The sequence below is a fragment of the Hyalella azteca genome, unplaced genomic scaffold (assembly GCF_000764305.2).
Source record: "Hyalella azteca isolate HAZT.00-mixed unplaced genomic scaffold, Hazt_2.0.2 contig15360, whole genome shotgun sequence".
Lineage (NCBI taxonomy): Eukaryota > Metazoa > Arthropoda > Malacostraca > Amphipoda > Hyalellidae > Hyalella > Hyalella azteca.
In genome coordinates, this window is record NW_025945216.1 from 80,444 (window position 1) to 99,910 (window position 19,467).

Sequence of the window (19,467 nt, forward strand, 5' to 3'; positions counted from 1 at the left end):
TCGACCATCCATGCGCACGTCGACTCGTGGTCTTATGCCCAGGTTAACGCGTACCCATAACTCATCCTTGACCTGCCTCCACCCTCTCCCCCAACGTGGTTTTGGGGCTAATTCTGGAGAAAATTCCGAAGACGCGACCTATAAATAGCCAAGCAAGAGTCATAATGCTTGCACAAGTTTGACAATCGACGAGGTAGAAATCTAATATACGATCATCTTTAATTTAATTTAATTAATAAATTAATTTAATTTAAATTTAAGTTCGTGGACACAGTTCAGTCAGAAGAGTGCCGTGCATCGTTTTTGATAGAAGTAAATAAGTGTTCAACTTCTTTTGCTTGCAAACAATCATAATTTTCCGCTGTTGTTTATTTTTTGGAATAATGAATTTCATTTTCTTTCGCTTGCATGTGAAAGAAAGCACCGCTTTGTAAGGTAAAATACTGTATATTCACAGCGTTGCCATTTAGTTCATGCACGGAAACGATATTGAATACCAAATAAAAGTAAAAAAAATGAATAAGCTGGTAACTATGGCCTAGGGCAGTATTTATTTTTTATCGCTGTATATATTATTAGTTCAGAATACTCCTATTACTATATAATACATAATACTATATAATATAATATATCATAATACTATATAATATAAGGGAGCACGTGGCCGTCTCCATAGTACTAACGTATCAGCATTTGAGTTAATTTATTCAGCAAATATTCAATATGTCTCAAACGTTGAACGATTGTTTTAGGTTGATGGTTGACTGTTAACTTCACAGGTCAGCGACCAACTATCCGCTTCACGGTAATTCGAATTCCTGCATTGTATGCAAGATTACACATGCACCAGTGAAAAGGGGAATTACTTCGCTGGTTGCCCGTTCGCGACCAGGATTGAGTACAGGAGCCCGTCCCGCCGGCATGGGATTAAATTAATAACATTTCCGGTCCAGCATCGAGAAAGGAAACGCGGGGAAAGCACCCATGCTGCCCGCTGTATCATTTGAAAACGTACAGCTTTGACTGTAGATACAGTACGTTACAGTGCGTTAACTGTACGTTACAGTACATTGACGTACGTTACAGTGCGTTAACTGTACGTTACAGTACATTGACGTACGTTACAGTGCGTTAACTGTGCGTTACATTACAGTACATTAACAGAACATTGACGTACGTTGCAGCGAAAGCAGTTGTACTGTAAAGTACGGGCTATCTTGAGTCAATGCTGCACTACTCTAAATTCGAAATTAATTCCATGTTTAGTGAGTAAATATATATGTATTGTGCAATTTTAGATTATTTGCAGTAACTAATTGCTGAGTGCGAAAATAGAATGTTGATATGTACATAACTGTCGTTAGCCGACTTTAGTCCGAGAATATAACAAACTATTTACCGTGAATTTGAATGCGCAATTACGGTGTGCAGTATATTGGACGATACGGTACACCAAATAAATTGCTATGTGTAAATGCTGTTTTTAGTTTTATATTTCTTCTTATTGCCTCTGTCGGATTGGATTTCTTATTGAATTTGAACGTAAGAGTACGCAATTAATTCACTTTTATGGCGGCGAAAATATAACGATGAAAGTTTCTTGTTCATGACCATGACTCGCGATGCGCTTCCTGCTCTTCAAGGGAAACTCTTGAAGATCGCAGAGGGTAAAACGGCAAAGTCATCCTGCTGTACGAAACGCTTCGTACATGCAATTTTTCTCTTGTTGATCCATCTATAATTTTCTGACGCGACTCATTTCCTGGTGATTGCCATTTTTCAAATCAATAATTGTTTTCATTCTAGCAAGTGAATGCATCATCGACGTAAAAATGGAATACGGTTGCAACTCAATCCACATCTGGTTTTTATATCGCTCATATAGTGCTAACTCTACGCTTCGTTTTAGATACAAAACAATCGCATGTTTCTAGCACAAGGCACATCAACAATTGATGAATTAATGAGAAACTGGTTACAACAACCTGTATTGTTTGCGTCGAAGACTTCTTGCTTGTCATTGTCATGAGTCTGGTGCTTATATACTTTAGTGGTATTCTATTTTTTGTACTCAGAATTTTTGGCGGGGCTGAAGACGCAACTGCTGCTGCCCCAGCCTAGGGGAGCTCCCCTGCATGTGATGCCGCCGTACTCAGCTGATCGCCGCCGTTCGAATTTCGCTGACGTCATTGCTCGTTCGTTGCTTTAATTTGGAGAGTTTCAGAGAGTAAATCATAGTTTTGGCAATGGACTAAAGTCCCGTTCGAGAACAAAGCTTCTCAAGATGGCCGTTCCAGTCCACGAACACCAGTTTTATTATTTCTGTCCCGTTTTGATTCAATTTAAAGAGAAAGCTATCCAAATTAAAAATTGTACAGTTTGGCTTATCGCTCCATTCACGTTCCCATCAAATGTAATGAAGAGCTTCCTTTGAGTTCTAAACTTGAAGAGCTTCGTTGAGTTCTAAACTCATTTTTTTGCGTTACAATTACGCCATGTGTCAATGATTGAATTTAATGCAGGTTGTTCCATTCGTTTTGCAGATGGAAGGTCGGGATCACCACTTACGCCTGAACGTGCTGGAGGACAAGAAGCCTAGAGTGCCCATGTACCCTCCCTTGGACGCTTCAGACACCATGGTCATGTCGGGAGATTCCTTGTTTTCCCCTCAGTCGTCGGCACCATCATTCGAGGATCGTATGATCGGCGACCGCAACCTACTTCACCATCACCGCGAAGGACGGCTGGCGCGATTCGGCGCGTCTCACAGCCTCTATACTGATAACGTGACCTCTGAACACACCATCGCTGACCTCAGGGATACCATCATGGCGCTGCAGATACAGAACAATGAATTGACGCTCTGCCTGCAGCAGGAAAGACGGAGAAGAGAAGAGGCCGAAAACAAAGTCGAGCGGGAAAAGGGCTACATCAAGCGACTTGAAGATACAGTGCAGGTGTGTAAATTTTATTGTCGATACGTTTTTGTGTAGACGCTTATTTTAATACTAGAGAAGTTGATTTTCTCATTGCTCGAGGGTCGATTTAAAATCGTTTGAACTGCACAGATTATCAAATTGCTCCTGCACAAGACCATTCAATAAATAGCAATTGGTAGGCTTCTTGTGGCAAAGGGCTTTTCAAAGGACATGGTGAAACCTGCAATAAACGTTCGAGGTGAAACATGGGGGTAAATTTTTGAGGTGATGCATGAATTAAAGAAACCTGATCTCGAGTGGTCAGAATAATTCATGTAATCATGTTCACCGAGCGCTTTTACTGCAGATGATTAAACGTTGAAGGTGAAGCTTGAAGTAAACGTTCGACGTGATGTAAGAAGTAAACTAAGTTACGTGAGCAGCACTAACTACAGTCAACTTAGTATGCGACTCGCAGCGAAAGTAGGCAACGCGGGGAAGCCCCGCTACGCTTGCCACTGGAGGCTGAGTGGCCCAAGGTTGGATGGCAATGGGTGTGCGGTTACTCCGTCGCATCGCCCCACTGCCATAACTGTAACGGCTTGCGTTTGCCACGTTGTGTGCTCCTTGCTTACAATCAAATCGGGGAGTAAGAGCTCATAATATGACTAATCTCTCATATTCCTCAAATTGTCGTTGAAAATTCGGACGTTATCAGTAAGATTACTTTACCTTATTACTACATGTACATTCATTAATCACTGACTAATTTTGCGGATTCCGACTGTATTCGGTCATGTGTGGCCGGTTTTCTGTAATTAACATTTGCAGTGTGCGTGGAAGGAAGTTTACTCCTAAGCAATTTAGTTTCATCCATTACCCACAATATTACGAGCGGTCTCAATAGCTTCAGCGTTATTGGGCTGAAAATTTTATTCTAAAGGTTCCCCAGTGTTGGGCAATCTAACAGTGTAAGACAGACTTTACAGGTTTCACAGTGTTGGGCAAGTACTCTAACAGTATGATCGACAGACTCTAAAGGTTCCATTGTGTTGGCAAGTACTCTCTAACAGTGTAAGACAGACTTTACAGGTTCCACAGTGTTGGGCAAGTACTCTAACAGTATGAGACAGACTTTACAGGTTCCCCAGTGTTGGGCAAGTACTCTAACAGTAAAAGACAGACTTTACAAGTTCCATAGTGTTGGGTAAGTACTCAAACAGTGTAAGACAGACTATAAAAGTTCTATTGTGTTTGGCAAGTAACAGTATGAGACAGACACTAAAGGTTCCATTGTGTTGGGCAAGACGCCGCAGCTTCGGGATTAGCATGAATTCATGAAGCTATTGAGCAGCTCTAGGAAATGCTTCCAATATTGGACGGTCAATTACGCCCGTAACCCGTATTGATACATTTGTAAATCGTATGCTGTGAATCAACTCAAGAGTAAATAAAATTCACTCAAGAGTATATAAAATCCGTTTATGGTCAGTTTACCATACATGGCGATCTATATTCTATTGAACTGGCACGGACTTGCATTCATATCACTTCACTTTCTATCTTTATTTAAATCCTTGTTTTTAGATGATATTCGCAGTGATTGTGTTCGATTGCTACAGTTTCCTCGCCCGTGCGGCTTCTTAATCTAAACGCCTAACGAACTGAAATATCTACAGAAAACTTAGCACAGTCTTTATATGAGCATAGTTCCAGAAGTAGTCCGCTAACAGCTGTTTTGATTATTGATGGTTTTCGCGAATTTCATTTTTATGTACAATTCAACAAAAAATTATAATTTTTGAACTAAAGTCTTCATTTCTTGTTCTAAATGGCTCATCCCGCAAAACAACTTACTCATCCTCTTAATCAACCCAATTTACAACTTAATTATTCTCTCACTCCACACACATACTGCCAATGTAACCGCTTCAGAGTAAACAATATCGCTAATTTTTGTCATTGTGAGTCTAGCGCCAGGTTGAGGCTATTCTTATATGTAACCTCGTGCAATATTTCACATAAATTATCGAGTAAATCTGGAGCTTACAATTTTTTACAAGCATTGCGACTATTGCCGACTAAATCAACTTACTCTGGCATTGCTCGTCCGTTATTGCATATATACTGCTGCTAAAAAGACTCAGCAACTACAACGAGCCGCTATACAGTTGGCAAGCTCGCCAGGTAGCAGGTAGACCAAACGTCCTTTCTTCCTCAACTGTGTGGCGGAGGCAGCAGCAGCGCCGGCAAGTGGAAATGCGATCTGACAGGGAAATTTCCCTCCCTGCCTGACGCGCTCGGCATAAAAACAAGTACGCTTGTGTATACACATTCCGAGCTGAGCCTAGCTGTATGGGCTGCTGTATGTTAACTAAGTAGTACGCCGTTTGCACCGTGTACGCTGTGCATTCTTAGTATATACCGAGTAACAAGTTGGTTTTGCTTGAACACGAACTCATCTAAAGTTCACTACTGAACTACGCGTAACTTATGTGCAATTAGAGAACTGTTTCTGAAATCAGTTGAAATGGTTGTTTCAAGACGTTTGTTGGAATTTTCGTACTTTTTGTCTGAAAACCTGCTGAAAACTCCCGTACTCACTTCAAACATAGAAACGTCCGTCGAGGGTGGGCGTCTAACTGTATACTCTGGACCGAGGACACCACAGAAACGAACTGCGTGCGGCCGCAGTGCGGAAATATTCCTTGGAGTTTCGATGATCTCCCCTCACCGTAACAGTACATAGATGCCAGCACCTTCTTCACTCGGCATTTTCGAAGTCGCCTCCATTTTGGGGGGGGGGCAAATTTTGGTCAATTATTAGATCGTTGGCATTTATCTGTGGTCACGCGCCGCTAATAGAGTTAAGGTATGCCAGACATGACCATTGCGCAGCCGTGCATTACGTTCATAGTCAATGGAGTTGAGATATTTTCCGGGCTGCAGTTTTTTGGACAGTGGTGGAGAAATGCTCTGTCTACTTATTACTGTGCTGTTCCCTGACAATTTTTTTTTCTCTCAAGGCTGCGCTTGCGTGTAGTTATTAAATGCAATGTTGTTTGTGTACGCCAGCCAGCCAATGTTGTTTGTGTACGCCCATTGAAGTCTTCCCTTTCACACGCACTTTAAACGTCAGAATTGCTTCAAATGGGCCAGAGTCAAACTAGAAAATTGTTGCTCAAGTTGGTATTTGCTTTTAATTGGTATTTGCTTTTATTATAATATTCTGATAAAGATTTTGGCTCTTTTGAATGGTGCTCGCTGTAATGCCGCCTTGAATGACGCAATTGTCGAATGATTTCTAGAAGTGACTTTAGTTTGGATATAGGAAGCAGGAAAGGAGATGAATTATTTAGGATAAATCATAGCCGCTGCCTCATGTGCCATGGTCGCTGCCTCAATCCGTCGAGCTACAGAAAGAGATTGTCACCTTTGCTTCTTCTGTCAATAGTTCATCGTCATCCTCGCGAAGCATCAAGTGCTTAATGCAAGCTTTTCCGCTCTGTCTTCTGTGACTTTTGATAAACGTTTCCGTTTCCGCAAAAGGTGCGGGGGCTAAGTCCTGACGCGTGGCATTGAGACGCACGCTCCTCCTGTGTGCTATAGCAATTAATCAAAAGTTTAGTTCTGCTTTGATGAAGTCAAGGTGCATAGTTTCCTGAAGTGTTGGATATCACAATCAATTGGGTTGATCTGACAAATTTTGTCAACCTTTCGTCTGGCTATGTCCGCAAAGACTATTAAAAATGGTGCTTATTTATCATTCACGATATTTTATTTACTTTTATTTATTTGCAATCAAATTCTGAGCCAAAAATTATTTCCTTACAATTTAGACTGCAAGTTTTAGGTTTGATCTTGCCCCAACACACCTGGCTGACGAGTAGACCAAGTGCGTGGCGACTTTACACAGCTGAAGCCAAAGCGACGCTGACTTCCTTGTTTACATGTGGCACGCCCCGGGCGCCAACAGACATGGAGGTCTCGGCGGAGCATTCGCTGCGACCTGTAAACCCGACCTCAACTGGAGAAGTCATAAGTCGTGCAATAAATGCTTAGGCATTTGCTACAGCGGCGCAAGCATTCGATTCCTACGTTTTTTTTCTTTTTCATAAATATTAGGAACATGCATTTATTTCTTATCTTCAAGTTTAAGTTATTTATAGAATTACACGTTAAGCATGAGCTAAAACATACCGTCTTTAATATTAATAAAGTATCAAGTGCTGTCTGTATACATCAGATCCTTTTGCTATCAAGTCTAATATGCTATTTTTAGACCAGATCTTTTTGCTGGCTTCTTGAGGGTCATGGCCTCAATTCGTGGGTATAATTTTTGTGTCCTACTGATCGAAGAATTGATACTAAAACTGGACGAGAGAATGTTCTCTGACCTGTAAAAGGAGTGTTGCGTAGTACCTGAATCTCATCCTCACTCTCCGCAAACGGGTTAGTTTTGCGTTTGCTGATTCCGAATTTCTCACAAGCCTGAATTCGTTCAAGGATTTGCTTCCGTATGGTGGCCACCGAACAACAAAGAAGGCTGGCGATCTATGATCCAAAATCCTGGTCATATCCAAAATCCTGGTCATATCCAAAATCCTGGTCATATATATTGGGGCTCAGCTTGCAATTTATCCCTCTGTTTACAGTTGCATTATCAGTCGTGCCTAAATGTCAGGTTAACACCAATGCTCTCACCAGACACAGGGTTGAACATGGATGGCTATTTCGGATAATTTTTCGATTTTTCTGGAGAGTCGTGGTGTTTTCCTACGTATTTCCTACGTATTTTATTTAGAGATTAAGAAGAGGTTGTAAGGTCCAACTTGGTAATCCACATTACGCAATAGATCCTGTGTTGGCATACCTAATCTGTTTAGACGTTGTGTCCAGCGTTACGTTTCATTTCAGTCGCGAGAACTGAGTTCGGCCTGGAATATTATGCTAATGCAGCGCCGTGATCTTCATGAGCGATTTAAGTTGTAGATAAGACCCTCATACGCACGAACTATGCACTTGGTTTTCAGGGCAACTCTTATAAGTGCCACAAAAACTCTGTAAATGATCGCAAGGATCCAAAATAATTTGTAAATATTTTTTAATTCCTTCGAGATTATTGGTTTTGATTTTCATCTGTATTGTGAAATGAGGAAGATCTTCTATTTTGAGATAAATAGTACCGAAATCAAAATTTTCTGATTCGTTCGTACAGAGAAGCGGCACAAAATTTTACTGAGCCAAAGATTTAAGAATGAATATAAGAATAATTTTTTTCCGACCTAGTCAAGGTTGCAACTTGCAGGCCAAAACTCTTTCCGTAAACACGAGTTCGACTTCGTTTGTCGGTACCTTGGATAATAGGCCACGATTCTAACATTGAACGGCGGAGGCTGTAAACTGATGCGTACTAATGACCAAGCTCAATTTGCGGCTAGTAAGCGCTAGCGACTCTACTTCTGTTTTTTAAACTATTACGGTTTCCTCGTTCAATTTCTCTTCGTGCCACACATACAATTATTTCCTTGGGCTGGTCAAGCTTAGTTCCAAATTTAATTTTCCTTTGTTCCTTAGTTGGCGCGCGGAACGCAAGTGAGTTCTGATGATAGTAATTTAATGAACATTTTGGTCTTACAATGGACAAAGTTCCAAGAACAATTTATGACGCTGTACGGTATACTCAGCATGCATGACGCTTCCTAATTTGAAATAGTTTTCGTGAGTCCCCTTCGCGTTAAATTGAGGGAAGTCTCTAAATTCAGGTCCAGGATTCAAATATCAAATTCAAACCAACAGCGTAAATACAATTAGCTACTTATTGTCTGTATCTTAATGTCATATGATAGAGATTAAAATTAAAAACCAATTTGCAAATTGTATACTCAAATCTCAAATTGTGAGTCTTTTATACCTTAATCTTCAACTCGATTGCAAAATCAGTTTTATTCGAAGTGGTGGCGACTATTCGAGCTACAAATCTTTATGCGCACTCGAGATTATTGGCGTGCAGTTATAATCGTTCAAAAAGCCATCAATCATAACAACGAGGAATCATTTACGAATTAAACTTGTAATTTGACGTTACACAAAACAAGAAACGACGTTATCAGTTGGAATGGAGCGTAGCAGTCACGGCTCAGCTGGAGACAGATCGCACACATCAACGCCTGTGGTCGCGTCGCAGCGCTAATGCCAAGGCTATGCACTTTTTCACTCGCTTCGTAAACTGACCTGAATCGATGCAGGAAGACCCAATAGCTACTTGGCCTGCAAACGCCACGCCTTCCTTTAAATTATATAACATTTTTCTCACTTGCGAAGTGAGAGCGAGGCCTGCTAATCTTGCGCTTATCTCTTAATTAGGTTAAAGTGACGATATTTTAGCTTTGGTTGGCAGGACTCTAAAATATGCTGATGTTCGTTAACCTTAATATCACCAGCAAATATCTTCTGCGGATGATGTTCCTGGGTTTGAGGAAGTAAAGAGCTCACAAGAAGCTTTTCATATGTCATCGAGACCTCATGCCGATTGCAAACTCACTCTGCATTTTCGATTGCAACTCACTCTGAGTTGAAACTCGTTTAGAAATCGGGATAGACATGCTTATTCTTTATTTAAATATCTTTTTATTAGTAAATAAAATAAGCTGATTTGTCTATTGAGTGCGAGACAGTTGTCCTCTTATTCATATTTGCCACGACTTCTCAACTGCAAGAGCTATTCTCAGTCACATGCTAAGAATGTTTTACGTTCTAGACTCTAGAGGTACTGGATGCATTGTTACCAACAGACTCATTGCGCCGTCGTGTGGCTGGGAGCTTCGTTACGAGCAAGGTTGCGTTCGCTATCGTCGCTAAAGAAACATTTTTAGATACGAGGCTGCGTGTGGCCTTGCCTTTAGGCTCTGTTTCGAGCGGCTAGTCATGGTCCTGAAAAGAACGAGTGGTTGCCTGGCTGCTCAGCGAGCGGCTTATCAAAACCGAGGCTTGCGTTTACTGTACAATTGTTCACTCGATTGTCAAGAAAGTTTCCCATTGTTAGTTTTGTTATTCTAATTAGATATTAATGTAGGAGTAAACCAGTATTTTTGAAGTCACTTGGTTGAAACAGTTCTATTTAATTCCTATTTTAATAGAACGCAAATTTTATTATTGTACCGGTATTATATTAAATTACATTATTGACTTCATAATATAATGTATAAAACAAGTTCACGTTTATATTCATGCATTTTGTTCAGAGCTGGAGCTTTACGTTGTATATAAAGAACTGGTAATCTTTTCAAATATTGACTTGAAATTTATTTTTATAGTAGCTTCAGCAGTGCGTGTAAGTTTCTCAGGGCAACAGATAATATTTTTATCCTTAACTGAAGCTATTAACCGTGGAAAGATTACACTGCTTACGTCACAGGAAGTGCTTCCTAGCGGCTCACCACGACTGGTAAATACCTATGTCAAATGACACGCGCGACGCGGCATGGGGTGCGCCATTTAGTAAGCATGCGTCAGTGGCGAGATGATTCTGCAGAAGCTTATCATGCGCGGTCACAAGATAAATGATGAGCAGATACATGGACGGGGATTTATGTTTTCCTGATCCTAAGATTGTCGAAATTGGCGGCATTTTATAAGGATCGGTAATAATATCTCGCTAAGTAAATGCAGAAAGTCGGTTAATATCAAGTGTTGCAGTAGGAAGCTTGAATTAAAGGAGATTATTTGCTTCACGATGTATATTTTAAATGCTGAAAATTAATATATGTCCTCCATTCTGATTTGCTTGCTCTTGTTTGTTTGAATTAATGTTGAATTTTATTTTACAGGCCCTGAGGAGCACGCGGCTGGTAATAGACCCGACAATGTACCGTCAGATCGCCGAGTCTTACATCGCGTCTCGTCAGACCCCCGTCAGGCGAACCTGTTCCTCGAGTACGCATAGGTCTGGACGCTACGAAGACCTGGTGTGCGACTCTAGCTCTGACGGCTCTGTTCCCTCGTCGCCATCCACCTCAAACTCCACCGCGCCTCTGCTGGGGGCCTATCAGTCTGTAGGGCAAAATGACCTAACCCCCGAAGGCCTCGGATGTTCCGGGTTATCCTCGTCAGCTTCGTCACGTCCGCTGATGAACGACATGCAAGATAGATTGAAGTCTTCGCCAAGCATCCCTCAGCATTCTCAAGTTAGTTGCTTGCAGATATTTGTTGAATACCCTATTAGAAATTTTGCACGAGACGGGAATTACCGTGTAATAGTGTGAACGCAGTGAGCATTACGAAATGTATCCATCCTACAGTTTTTCACATCCACGATAATTAATGCACATGCATTAATTTTTCATTTATGTTTATTAATAAGAAACCATTTTCGTATTAAAGCTTGTCTTACTTAAAATTCTGAATTTCTACATCATATGGAATTTTTTTTAGGATCTTCGATGGCCCTCAGACCGCGACGACCCAAGCCATTCATCCGAAGAATTTCTGCTCCGCGATCCCCATGCATCCGTCCGGACTCCTTTCGACGGCAAAAAACTATAGCTACTTGCTCTGCTTTTCAGTCACCCATCGAGATGCAACCGATGTCGTGAATATCGCGAGGTCTTCGAGTGCCATATGCAGAAACACTGCGATTCTTCGAACTGAAAACTGCATTTCCTCGTGAATGAGAACGCGCCATGTCAAGTCACCCGAGGAAATGTCACCATCTTTGTTGGCGAAGAGTTGGAGGAACAACCCCTCTACCTTCGTTTAGTGGTGCCGCGTCCTACGGCGAAACCATGAGTCTAGGCTGTGGTGAAATATCCATATCTAAATCATCACACCCAGTAATTTGCGATCTTGTAGATCAAGGTCGTAGAGGACGTGATCGTTGACAGAAAATTATTTGCATTTGAGAGACATATGGTGGCGAAAGACTAACGATGATGAATATGCGAAACCATACGATGAGGAATATCCTTCCCCAGGGTCATGCCTAACTGATGTAGTGAACTCCTGAGCTCCTATTGTGATTTAAGGTTTCCGAACTTGGAGGAGGAAGTTTCATCCTTTTAATGTGTTACGAAGAACATTATCGATGACATAGGTGAAATCCTTGAAGCTGATACAATGACAGTGATAGATTAAGCTCTCGGCATGCTAAAATTCAATTGGGCGCCACTGACAGCAATTATTCTTCTTCTTGAGTGGCATTTGATCTTTTTCCAACATAGGTATTGTAAGAGTGTCGATAGTGTAATATTTTATCAACTTGGCAATATCCGGAATGAAGTAATTATGAGGCATGCTGTTGAATGGTTACTTCATCTGATTTGTTTCCCAAGTTCTTGGATATTAAGAACGTCGTGAATGCTGTCAGAAATCGGGTGCTTATATTTTCAAGTTGATTTCCTAACCTCATAGGCGTTCCTCTTTCAAAAAATTATTATTGGTTATTGTTAAGAAGTATGCTGTGATGCAAGCAAGCTATAGTTATAAGGGTTTCGTTGAATTATTTCTAATGCTGTCTCCGTTTTGTTAACTTCTTTATAATTTACAATCATAATACATACTTCAGTTCTCAAAATATTAAATTTAAATCAACTGATTGTCACAGTTTTCATCATATTTGTGGATGCATTAGGTAATAAATTGCACTGTCTGTGGCTGGATCGCATTTTTTGATGTCGATAAGACAAGCTAGAGATATCGAAGAAGCCGCCAATATGTCTGTGATTAGTAAGGTAAGAATATTAATAAAATTACGTAAATCGTGTCACTTTTACTCAATAGACCTTGGCATGTCAGAGGGAGCACACGATTCTTCAGTGCCCGACACTGAAATTCAGTACTCGTTTACCGCGTTCAATCGAGCCACGAAAATTCAAAACAACTACTACTACTTTTGATACCAGCCGGTAATGCAACTTTCAAGAATAGCCAAATTTCCTTCAAACCAATATAGAAGAGAACACAAGAACGAAAGTGAAAATCATAAATCTAACAAATTGAACTTTTATCATATTAGGAAATCGCTTAGCTGAGAAGCACAAAAAATTATTCATATTTGACGTATAAAGCAAGTTATGGAATAAAAGCTTCGCAAAAAAAATTATATCTCGACCTCACATTTCGAGTTACATGGAAAACTACAAAGAAGCTTTGAATACTATTATTCAATCAAAGATGGGATTTAGTGTTTTATTACAAATGAACGTCATGAGAACGGTGTGACCGTAATATGTCTAGCTCATGACATCCTGAATAAAATTTCCAATTTCAGGTCATGGAGCACTTTCCAACGTCGAATACAATGTCAGTTGATTGAAAGCTTTCTTAACTGAGAAGCAGCGTTGGGCAATGGACCGAAGTCAAATGCAGTGTGGAATCTCAATTTCATTTGCCATAACTGAAATCTTACCTCAGACGACAGTGATATCAATGCATTTCAGATTTAGAGAATGATACAAAATGTATCTAAATTGTAGGAAATTATCAAATATCACTGGCAAATGAGGAGATACAGTCACAACACAAATTTGAAAACAAATCAACAATTCAAATTTCGATATCGTGTCCTAAGCCAGATAAGCCATTGTCCGCGAAAGAAAAGATTGCCAGCCAAATTATTAACACAAGAAGTGTCCACCAAGGATCTCATTATTCAATGAAAAGCTCCTCTAAGACTACTAGTATCTAAATACGCTGGTATCCATCAAAGGCTGTTAGAAATGCAGCACAAAACAAGGTGTTTTACAAAACTCGTCATTTTGAAGTGGATACAAAATATTCAACAGAAGTAATATTCAGCAACCACTGCTATGAGGAGTCGAAAAAAAAGCAGGAAGACAGGAGGACTACCTATACGAGCAGATTAGAAAACATCCTTAAATGAAAACATTAACTTACTATCACCTAAGTGGTATTCATTAGGTTAATGTTGCCTGGTGCACGTCACTGGAGGAATCGAAAGTAACTGCAAGAACTGCCTGTCTCCCATTTCACACCACGAGAGCTTGGCCTTTATTGGTAATCAAAAGAAGTTAAGTTTTCGAAATCAACCGCTAAAAGAAAGTCTTTCAACTGCTCCCGCTAGGAGTTCAACTTGGGTGGTCACCGCTACTCGGCTTGAGTGAATGGATTAGCTATGGCCTCGCACCCGTCCATGGGACAGATGAGCACCACTGCCGTGCCGCGACACACCACAAGGCCTCGCTCCTTGGTGTCCTCGGTCAGCTTGTATGGGTCATCAGGATCTGAAAAATGTGCGCTTGTCAGAAATTGTAATGTATAGATTGATGCAATTGATTCCAAAGCCAATGATACTGATCAGTCCAGCTATTGACTGATATGATTAGCAATTGATGGACTAAAATAAAGCTTAAAATCTGGATTAAAACATGAATAATAAAAAGTGTTATTGCAAGCCCATAAAGGAATTACAGCTTTGAGAACAATTAAGATGATAGAGAAAAACAAATTTGATGACTTTCAAAATCGAAGCTCAGTCTAATTATAACCTAGCTTGAACCAGACTGCCAGTCATCTTCATGTTCTCTTGCTAGAACTGATAGCAAATTTATGTGCCAGTAGCAACAAGCACAATATTTCTTTACTACTGTCCGACCTAACAAACAAACAGCTTGTATAAATATAAACCGTAGGTATGTGGCACAAATGACAATCTAAGCTGAAAATGATAATATCAATTTAGTCATATCAATGACCTAATTGAATCAATAAATGATTCAATGTGAATCCAAGGATCATTTTGAAATGAAACATAGTTACTATTTTACAGATGAAACCTGCACACATTTAAATTACTTTACTTTCAAAATAATAAACAGGATTTGGAATGATGGGAATTATTGTAACACAATTTGAGATGATGGGATCTAGGATTCAGGTTAGTGGGATCCTCCATTGCTGGCTAAACCAGCTAACATTAATTGTATTCATCACATTTTAAACAGTCAATTGTCATTCTTGTGCTCCCTAATTTATGCCTACCGTACTCTGCTTTCCTCATATTTTAAATTCCTTAATTATCATTACTGTTAATGTGATGCATTTCTAATTGTACATTTCCCAACAAGACAACTTTACCACAGTCTTTCACATATGTATACTGTATACTGTTTTTAATTCATCTCCTCAAGAAACAGTTTAAATACAATTTCCTGAGATAAATAACCTCCCTAGACATCAGCTGTTATCCACAAATTCATTAAGTGAATTCTCATCTGATGTTCCATTGTTTAAATGAAAAAGAAGGAAAAAAAAGAAATTTTCAAGCTTATGAATTAGTATATGTAGTTTATCAGGTTGGTCAAATTTACAAGCAAAAATACATCTGTAGGAGCTCTCACCTCTGAGATATTCAACAGTATTGTCAAGTACCAAATTGATGAGCTGATCATAGCCTTTAAGAACTCCTGATGCTTCTCTGCCTCCAAAAAATTTTACTTTGATGGTCTTGTCAAGGTACTTGCTGAGGTCCAAAATTGTCTCTTTGCGCTTCTTCTCCTTTGTCTGATCAGGGGCAGCAGCAGCAGCTCCAGCAGGCTTTTTAGCAGCACCAACTGCTCCAATATTCTGAAAATACATTCCACTCACAGCATTGGAAAAAAGATAATCAATTAAAAAATGAATATCTATAAACAGGACTGTAAAGTCTGGTCAATTTGGACATAATTCCTAATCATAAACAAGTTTTGTTGAAGACCAGAGAGTTAGTTTTATTTATTAGCTTCTTGTTAGTTTCCTTATCATTATACATATATATTATAAGCAAAATCCAGGATTGAATACATGTAAAATATATACATAATGTCACTAGAACAAAAGTTCTACTATTAAACACTAAATAAAAAGGCATACATAATCATTAATGGATAAAGAATATAACTGCACCAATCAATCTATACTAAACCAGTTACTGATTTATTGAAAGCAGAGACTCTCTTACACTCTTCTTCAAGGTCATTATTAAGTTCCATAACACCATAGGTATGCCGGTAAAGTATCATAGTATCATAGATACTAGCCTTAGCAAGTTAGCATACATAAGATCTTGATTGAAATCTGAGTAGATGAGGAAATTAAAAATGAACTGATAGTAAAAATTCTCTGGTCTCATTAATACAGATGGCAGGTACCAGTACCACCATACCAAACCAAATATCAAGGATTAATTGCAATTAACAAGTAACATAATTAGGCCACCAATTTAATGTCAAAATGGCCTATGTCAAACTTAAAAAAATGCCAGTATCTCAAGTTTAGTAATTGTTTAGATGTTAAAGGCTTCATTTTTGAGTTGTGAAGAACTTCATCTTCCAGCATTTATATCCTTGTACCTAAGTTGTAACTTGTAACCCTGTCCTTGTGTTCAAGTGTTTTATTGACAGTTGCTTGCCAAATATTCTAATGCCTAAAATTTGAGAAATTTTTCAGTTTCATTTAATGCCATCATGCCAAACTCAAAGAATTCGTTTTGTATTATCTTTTCATCCTGTCTAATTCTTGATAAAACAGTATAACTATAAGTAAGCTGTAAAATTACAGTAGCCTACCTAAAAGTGAACGTACAAAGCTAGCAAAATAAGCAAATGGTGTGAATTTCAAGATTCAAGTTGATGTCGTTTGTATCAAATAAAATAATAAAAAAGAAAAATCAAGCTGCACTCTGGTTGTCTGGCATAAATAGGTATCCTAGCTATTTATTTTGCACACTAGAACTAGAGGGCAGAGGCTAGAGCTTTCTTTATATTTAGGGAACCAAATGATTCATTAAGAAACATAGGTAGCTAAGGTAGGTGCTTTAGGTAGGTAATAGGTATATATATACATGAATACCTAGGTACATAAGTCTTAAGAAACTTTTTGACCTTGCTTGTATGCATTTTAATGCAAGGTGAAGGAGATGAGAAAAATTAGGTCATAATTAAATGAAGATCAGAAAAATCTAACTTGGATCTTGGATGTTTTGTTACTTTTGTAATACCTAAATTTTCTGCTCTACTCAGAGTCTACTGGCTACTGTAACAAATTTTTATTTAGTCACAAAAACTTTTACTAAAACACATTTTACTGTTGGAAATAGAAAAGCTCATTTTGTAGGAATTATAGGCTATATAAATTAATCTCATGGTTTAATTATAAAACCAAGGCGGGTTGGGAAATTTGAAAGCCCATTTATTATTTTTGCCAGCCTTGAGCTCAAGTCAGGGCACCACACCTGAATAATTATTGTTAGACCGTAGTCTGGCCACTCTGGCGTAGAGGCGTAGACGGCACTTTCAACGAGATTTCAAGAACAATCCAACAGAACATTTTTTACCGAGAAAAAAGTGCATTAGTGATTGAAAAATTATAAATAAAATTTAACGTGACACTATTAGTACTATTTACCTTAGTTATACTAACTCAGTAAGTAGTAACTCACCCCAGACATAATCGATCAAGCCGCTCCAATGCGAAGTGCGATAGGTCTGAAAATACGACAGCGACACTAACAAAACGTTTCAATTTGCCGCTTTATGAATAGACGAGGCATGACGGTATCACGACGATAGCAGAGGTACTTCAATTTTTCGAATACAAATCAGTAGAGAGAGATTTTGAAAAAAAAAACAAATCGCACACGAAACCATTGAAGATTGGACCTACAAAATATGAACTTTGATGTTATTTTCTTGAGCTAATTCCTAACTTGCAAAATGAGGCACTAATTGAGCTTCAAGTGGAAATTTTATTAACATGGCATAGGCACAAATCAAATATAAATCCACGTCTTAGAAAATCTAAATTACCATTCCCCAGCTTGTTGCTTCTTTCTTCTTCGTCGTTTCAAGCCAATAACAATAACATCAACAACATTTATCGGTAGGAATAGGTACGCGTTTTAGGAATCGATTCCTCAACCGGCTCATTAAAAAATGAAAAAACCTGTAGCCTAGTGTTGTTTCGCCGAATGAAATTTATTTAAGTCTGAAGTCTTGTTATAGCTAATGTTAATTTTGTAAACTCTTCTATATTTTTTGTGTTAGCCTATAACCAATAAATACATAATAATAGCCTAACCTACGCGTTTTACTTTTAGGAATCGATTGCTCAACCCGACCGGCTCCTTAAAAAAAATGAAGAAAATCTCTAGACTCTTGCGTCTTACCTATGCTATAGCCTAGTAGGCTAGTCAGGCTAGTGCCCTAGGGGCCCGGCGCTGGGCGCCCCGGCCTAGGTAGCTAGTGTTGGCTGTTAGGTCGCCGAATGAAATTGGTTTAAGTCAGAAGTCTTGTTATGATGTTAATTTTTGATGTTAATTATTGTGTTATAGGCCCTATATTGTGTGTGATATTTTATTGTGAATTTGTGTCCTATATTCTTTTATTGTGTTATACCGATAAATAGATTAACCTACCTTCAATAGTGAATGTGGGAATCATAATGGCAAACCAGAGCTTTTTTAGAATCAGTTCATTTTTAATTTCCTTATTTACTCAAGATTTACACCAATTTCTTATGTATGAAAATGCTGGTATCCAGGATACTTTATTGGTCTACTTATAGGACTCAAAAATGAACTTGAGGGAGAGTCTAAAAAAGTCTCTGCATTGCCACTATGGTGGGAATATTTATGTAAATGTCTTTCAAAAAAAAAAAAAGACCTAGGGTAAACAGTAAACACACCATATTCCGACACATTAAGGATGTACCAAGAAATGAATGGCTATAAAAATATCACCATAGGCGCAAGTCCATAGTGGCAAAGCAGAGAGTTTTTTAGACTCTACCTCAAGTTCATTTTTGAGTCCTATAAGTAGACCAGTAAAGTATCATGGATACCAGCATTATCATACATAAGAAATTGATCTAAATCTTGAGAAAATTAGGAAATTGAAAATGAACTGATTCTAAAAAGTCTCTGGTTTGTCACTATGGGCGCAACTCGAATAGTCGAATTCTGATTGCTTTACTCAGCCTTTACCATAGTGACAAAGTACAAACCAGAGATCTTTTAGAATCAGTTCATTTTTAATTTCCTCAATCCTCATTTACCTAAGATTTAAATGGGCTATACCAATTTCTTATATATGATAATGCTGGTATCCAGGATACTTTACTGGTCTACTTATAGGACTCAAAAATGAACTTGAGAAGTTGAGGGAGAGTCTAAAAAACTCTCTGCTTTGCCCATGGTCAGGAAGGTGCAGCGTGTATGCCGGAGGTTTGTTTTCGGATGTATGCCAGGGAAGAAAGTTGCCAATATGCTTGATAAAAACGGAAGTGTAACCCTCGCCAAGGCTGCGTGATCGACACAGGGACACGTACTTCACGATTGATGCCTGGCGATCGTCATAAACACACGTGCTTTACGATCTTTTTAGCCGATGCCCAATGATCAACACTGATGCGCGCTCTTTGCGATCAAAGTGGCCGATGCCTAATGATCGACACAAGCGCACGCGATTTACGATCGTTTTAGCCGATGCCCAATGATCAATACTGATGCGCGCTCTTTGCGATCAAAGTGGAAGATGCCTAATGATCGACACAAGCG

At 39.0% G+C, this 19,467-nt stretch overlaps 2 protein-coding genes across 3 annotated transcripts in view; one reads left to right on the forward strand and one right to left on the reverse strand.

The window, feature by feature from the left end:
* Positions 1 to 12,678, forward strand: part of LOC108677823 — a 55,681-nt gene extending 43,003 nt beyond the window's left edge. For both annotated transcript variants that reach the window (XM_018166110.1, XM_018166111.2), the window contains exons 2-4: positions 2,544 to 2,957; positions 10,748 to 11,104; positions 11,352 to 12,678. In XM_018166110.1, coding sequence (XP_018021599.1) covers positions 2,544 to 2,957; positions 10,748 to 11,104; positions 11,352 to 11,462 — 882 coding nt within the window. In that variant the 3' untranslated portion in view covers positions 11,463 to 12,678. The remainder of the gene's footprint in view (positions 1 to 2,543; positions 2,958 to 10,747; positions 11,105 to 11,351) is intronic.
* On the reverse strand, positions 12,670 to 17,541 carry LOC108677824 (U6 snRNA-associated Sm-like protein LSm7). Its single transcript, XM_018166112.2, has 3 exons — positions 17,353 to 17,541; positions 15,275 to 15,500; positions 12,670 to 14,158 (listed from the first exon to the last, which is right to left on the reverse strand). The coding sequence occupies exons 1-3, from the start codon at positions 17,359 to 17,361 to the stop codon at positions 14,022 to 14,024; spliced, it is 372 nt and encodes a 123-aa protein (XP_018021601.1). The 5' UTR covers positions 17,362 to 17,541; the 3' UTR covers positions 12,670 to 14,021.
* Between the last annotated feature and the right edge of the window lie 1,926 nt (positions 17,542 to 19,467).

What these genes read in the sequence shown, in the direction of transcription:
- LOC108677824 (XM_018166112.2), bottom strand. An exon ending in TACTGTTGAATATCTCAGAG is followed by an intron (nt 14,159 to 15,274) that starts GTGAGAGCTCCT and finishes CACATTTTTCAG; the next exon opens with ATCCTGATGACCCATACAAG.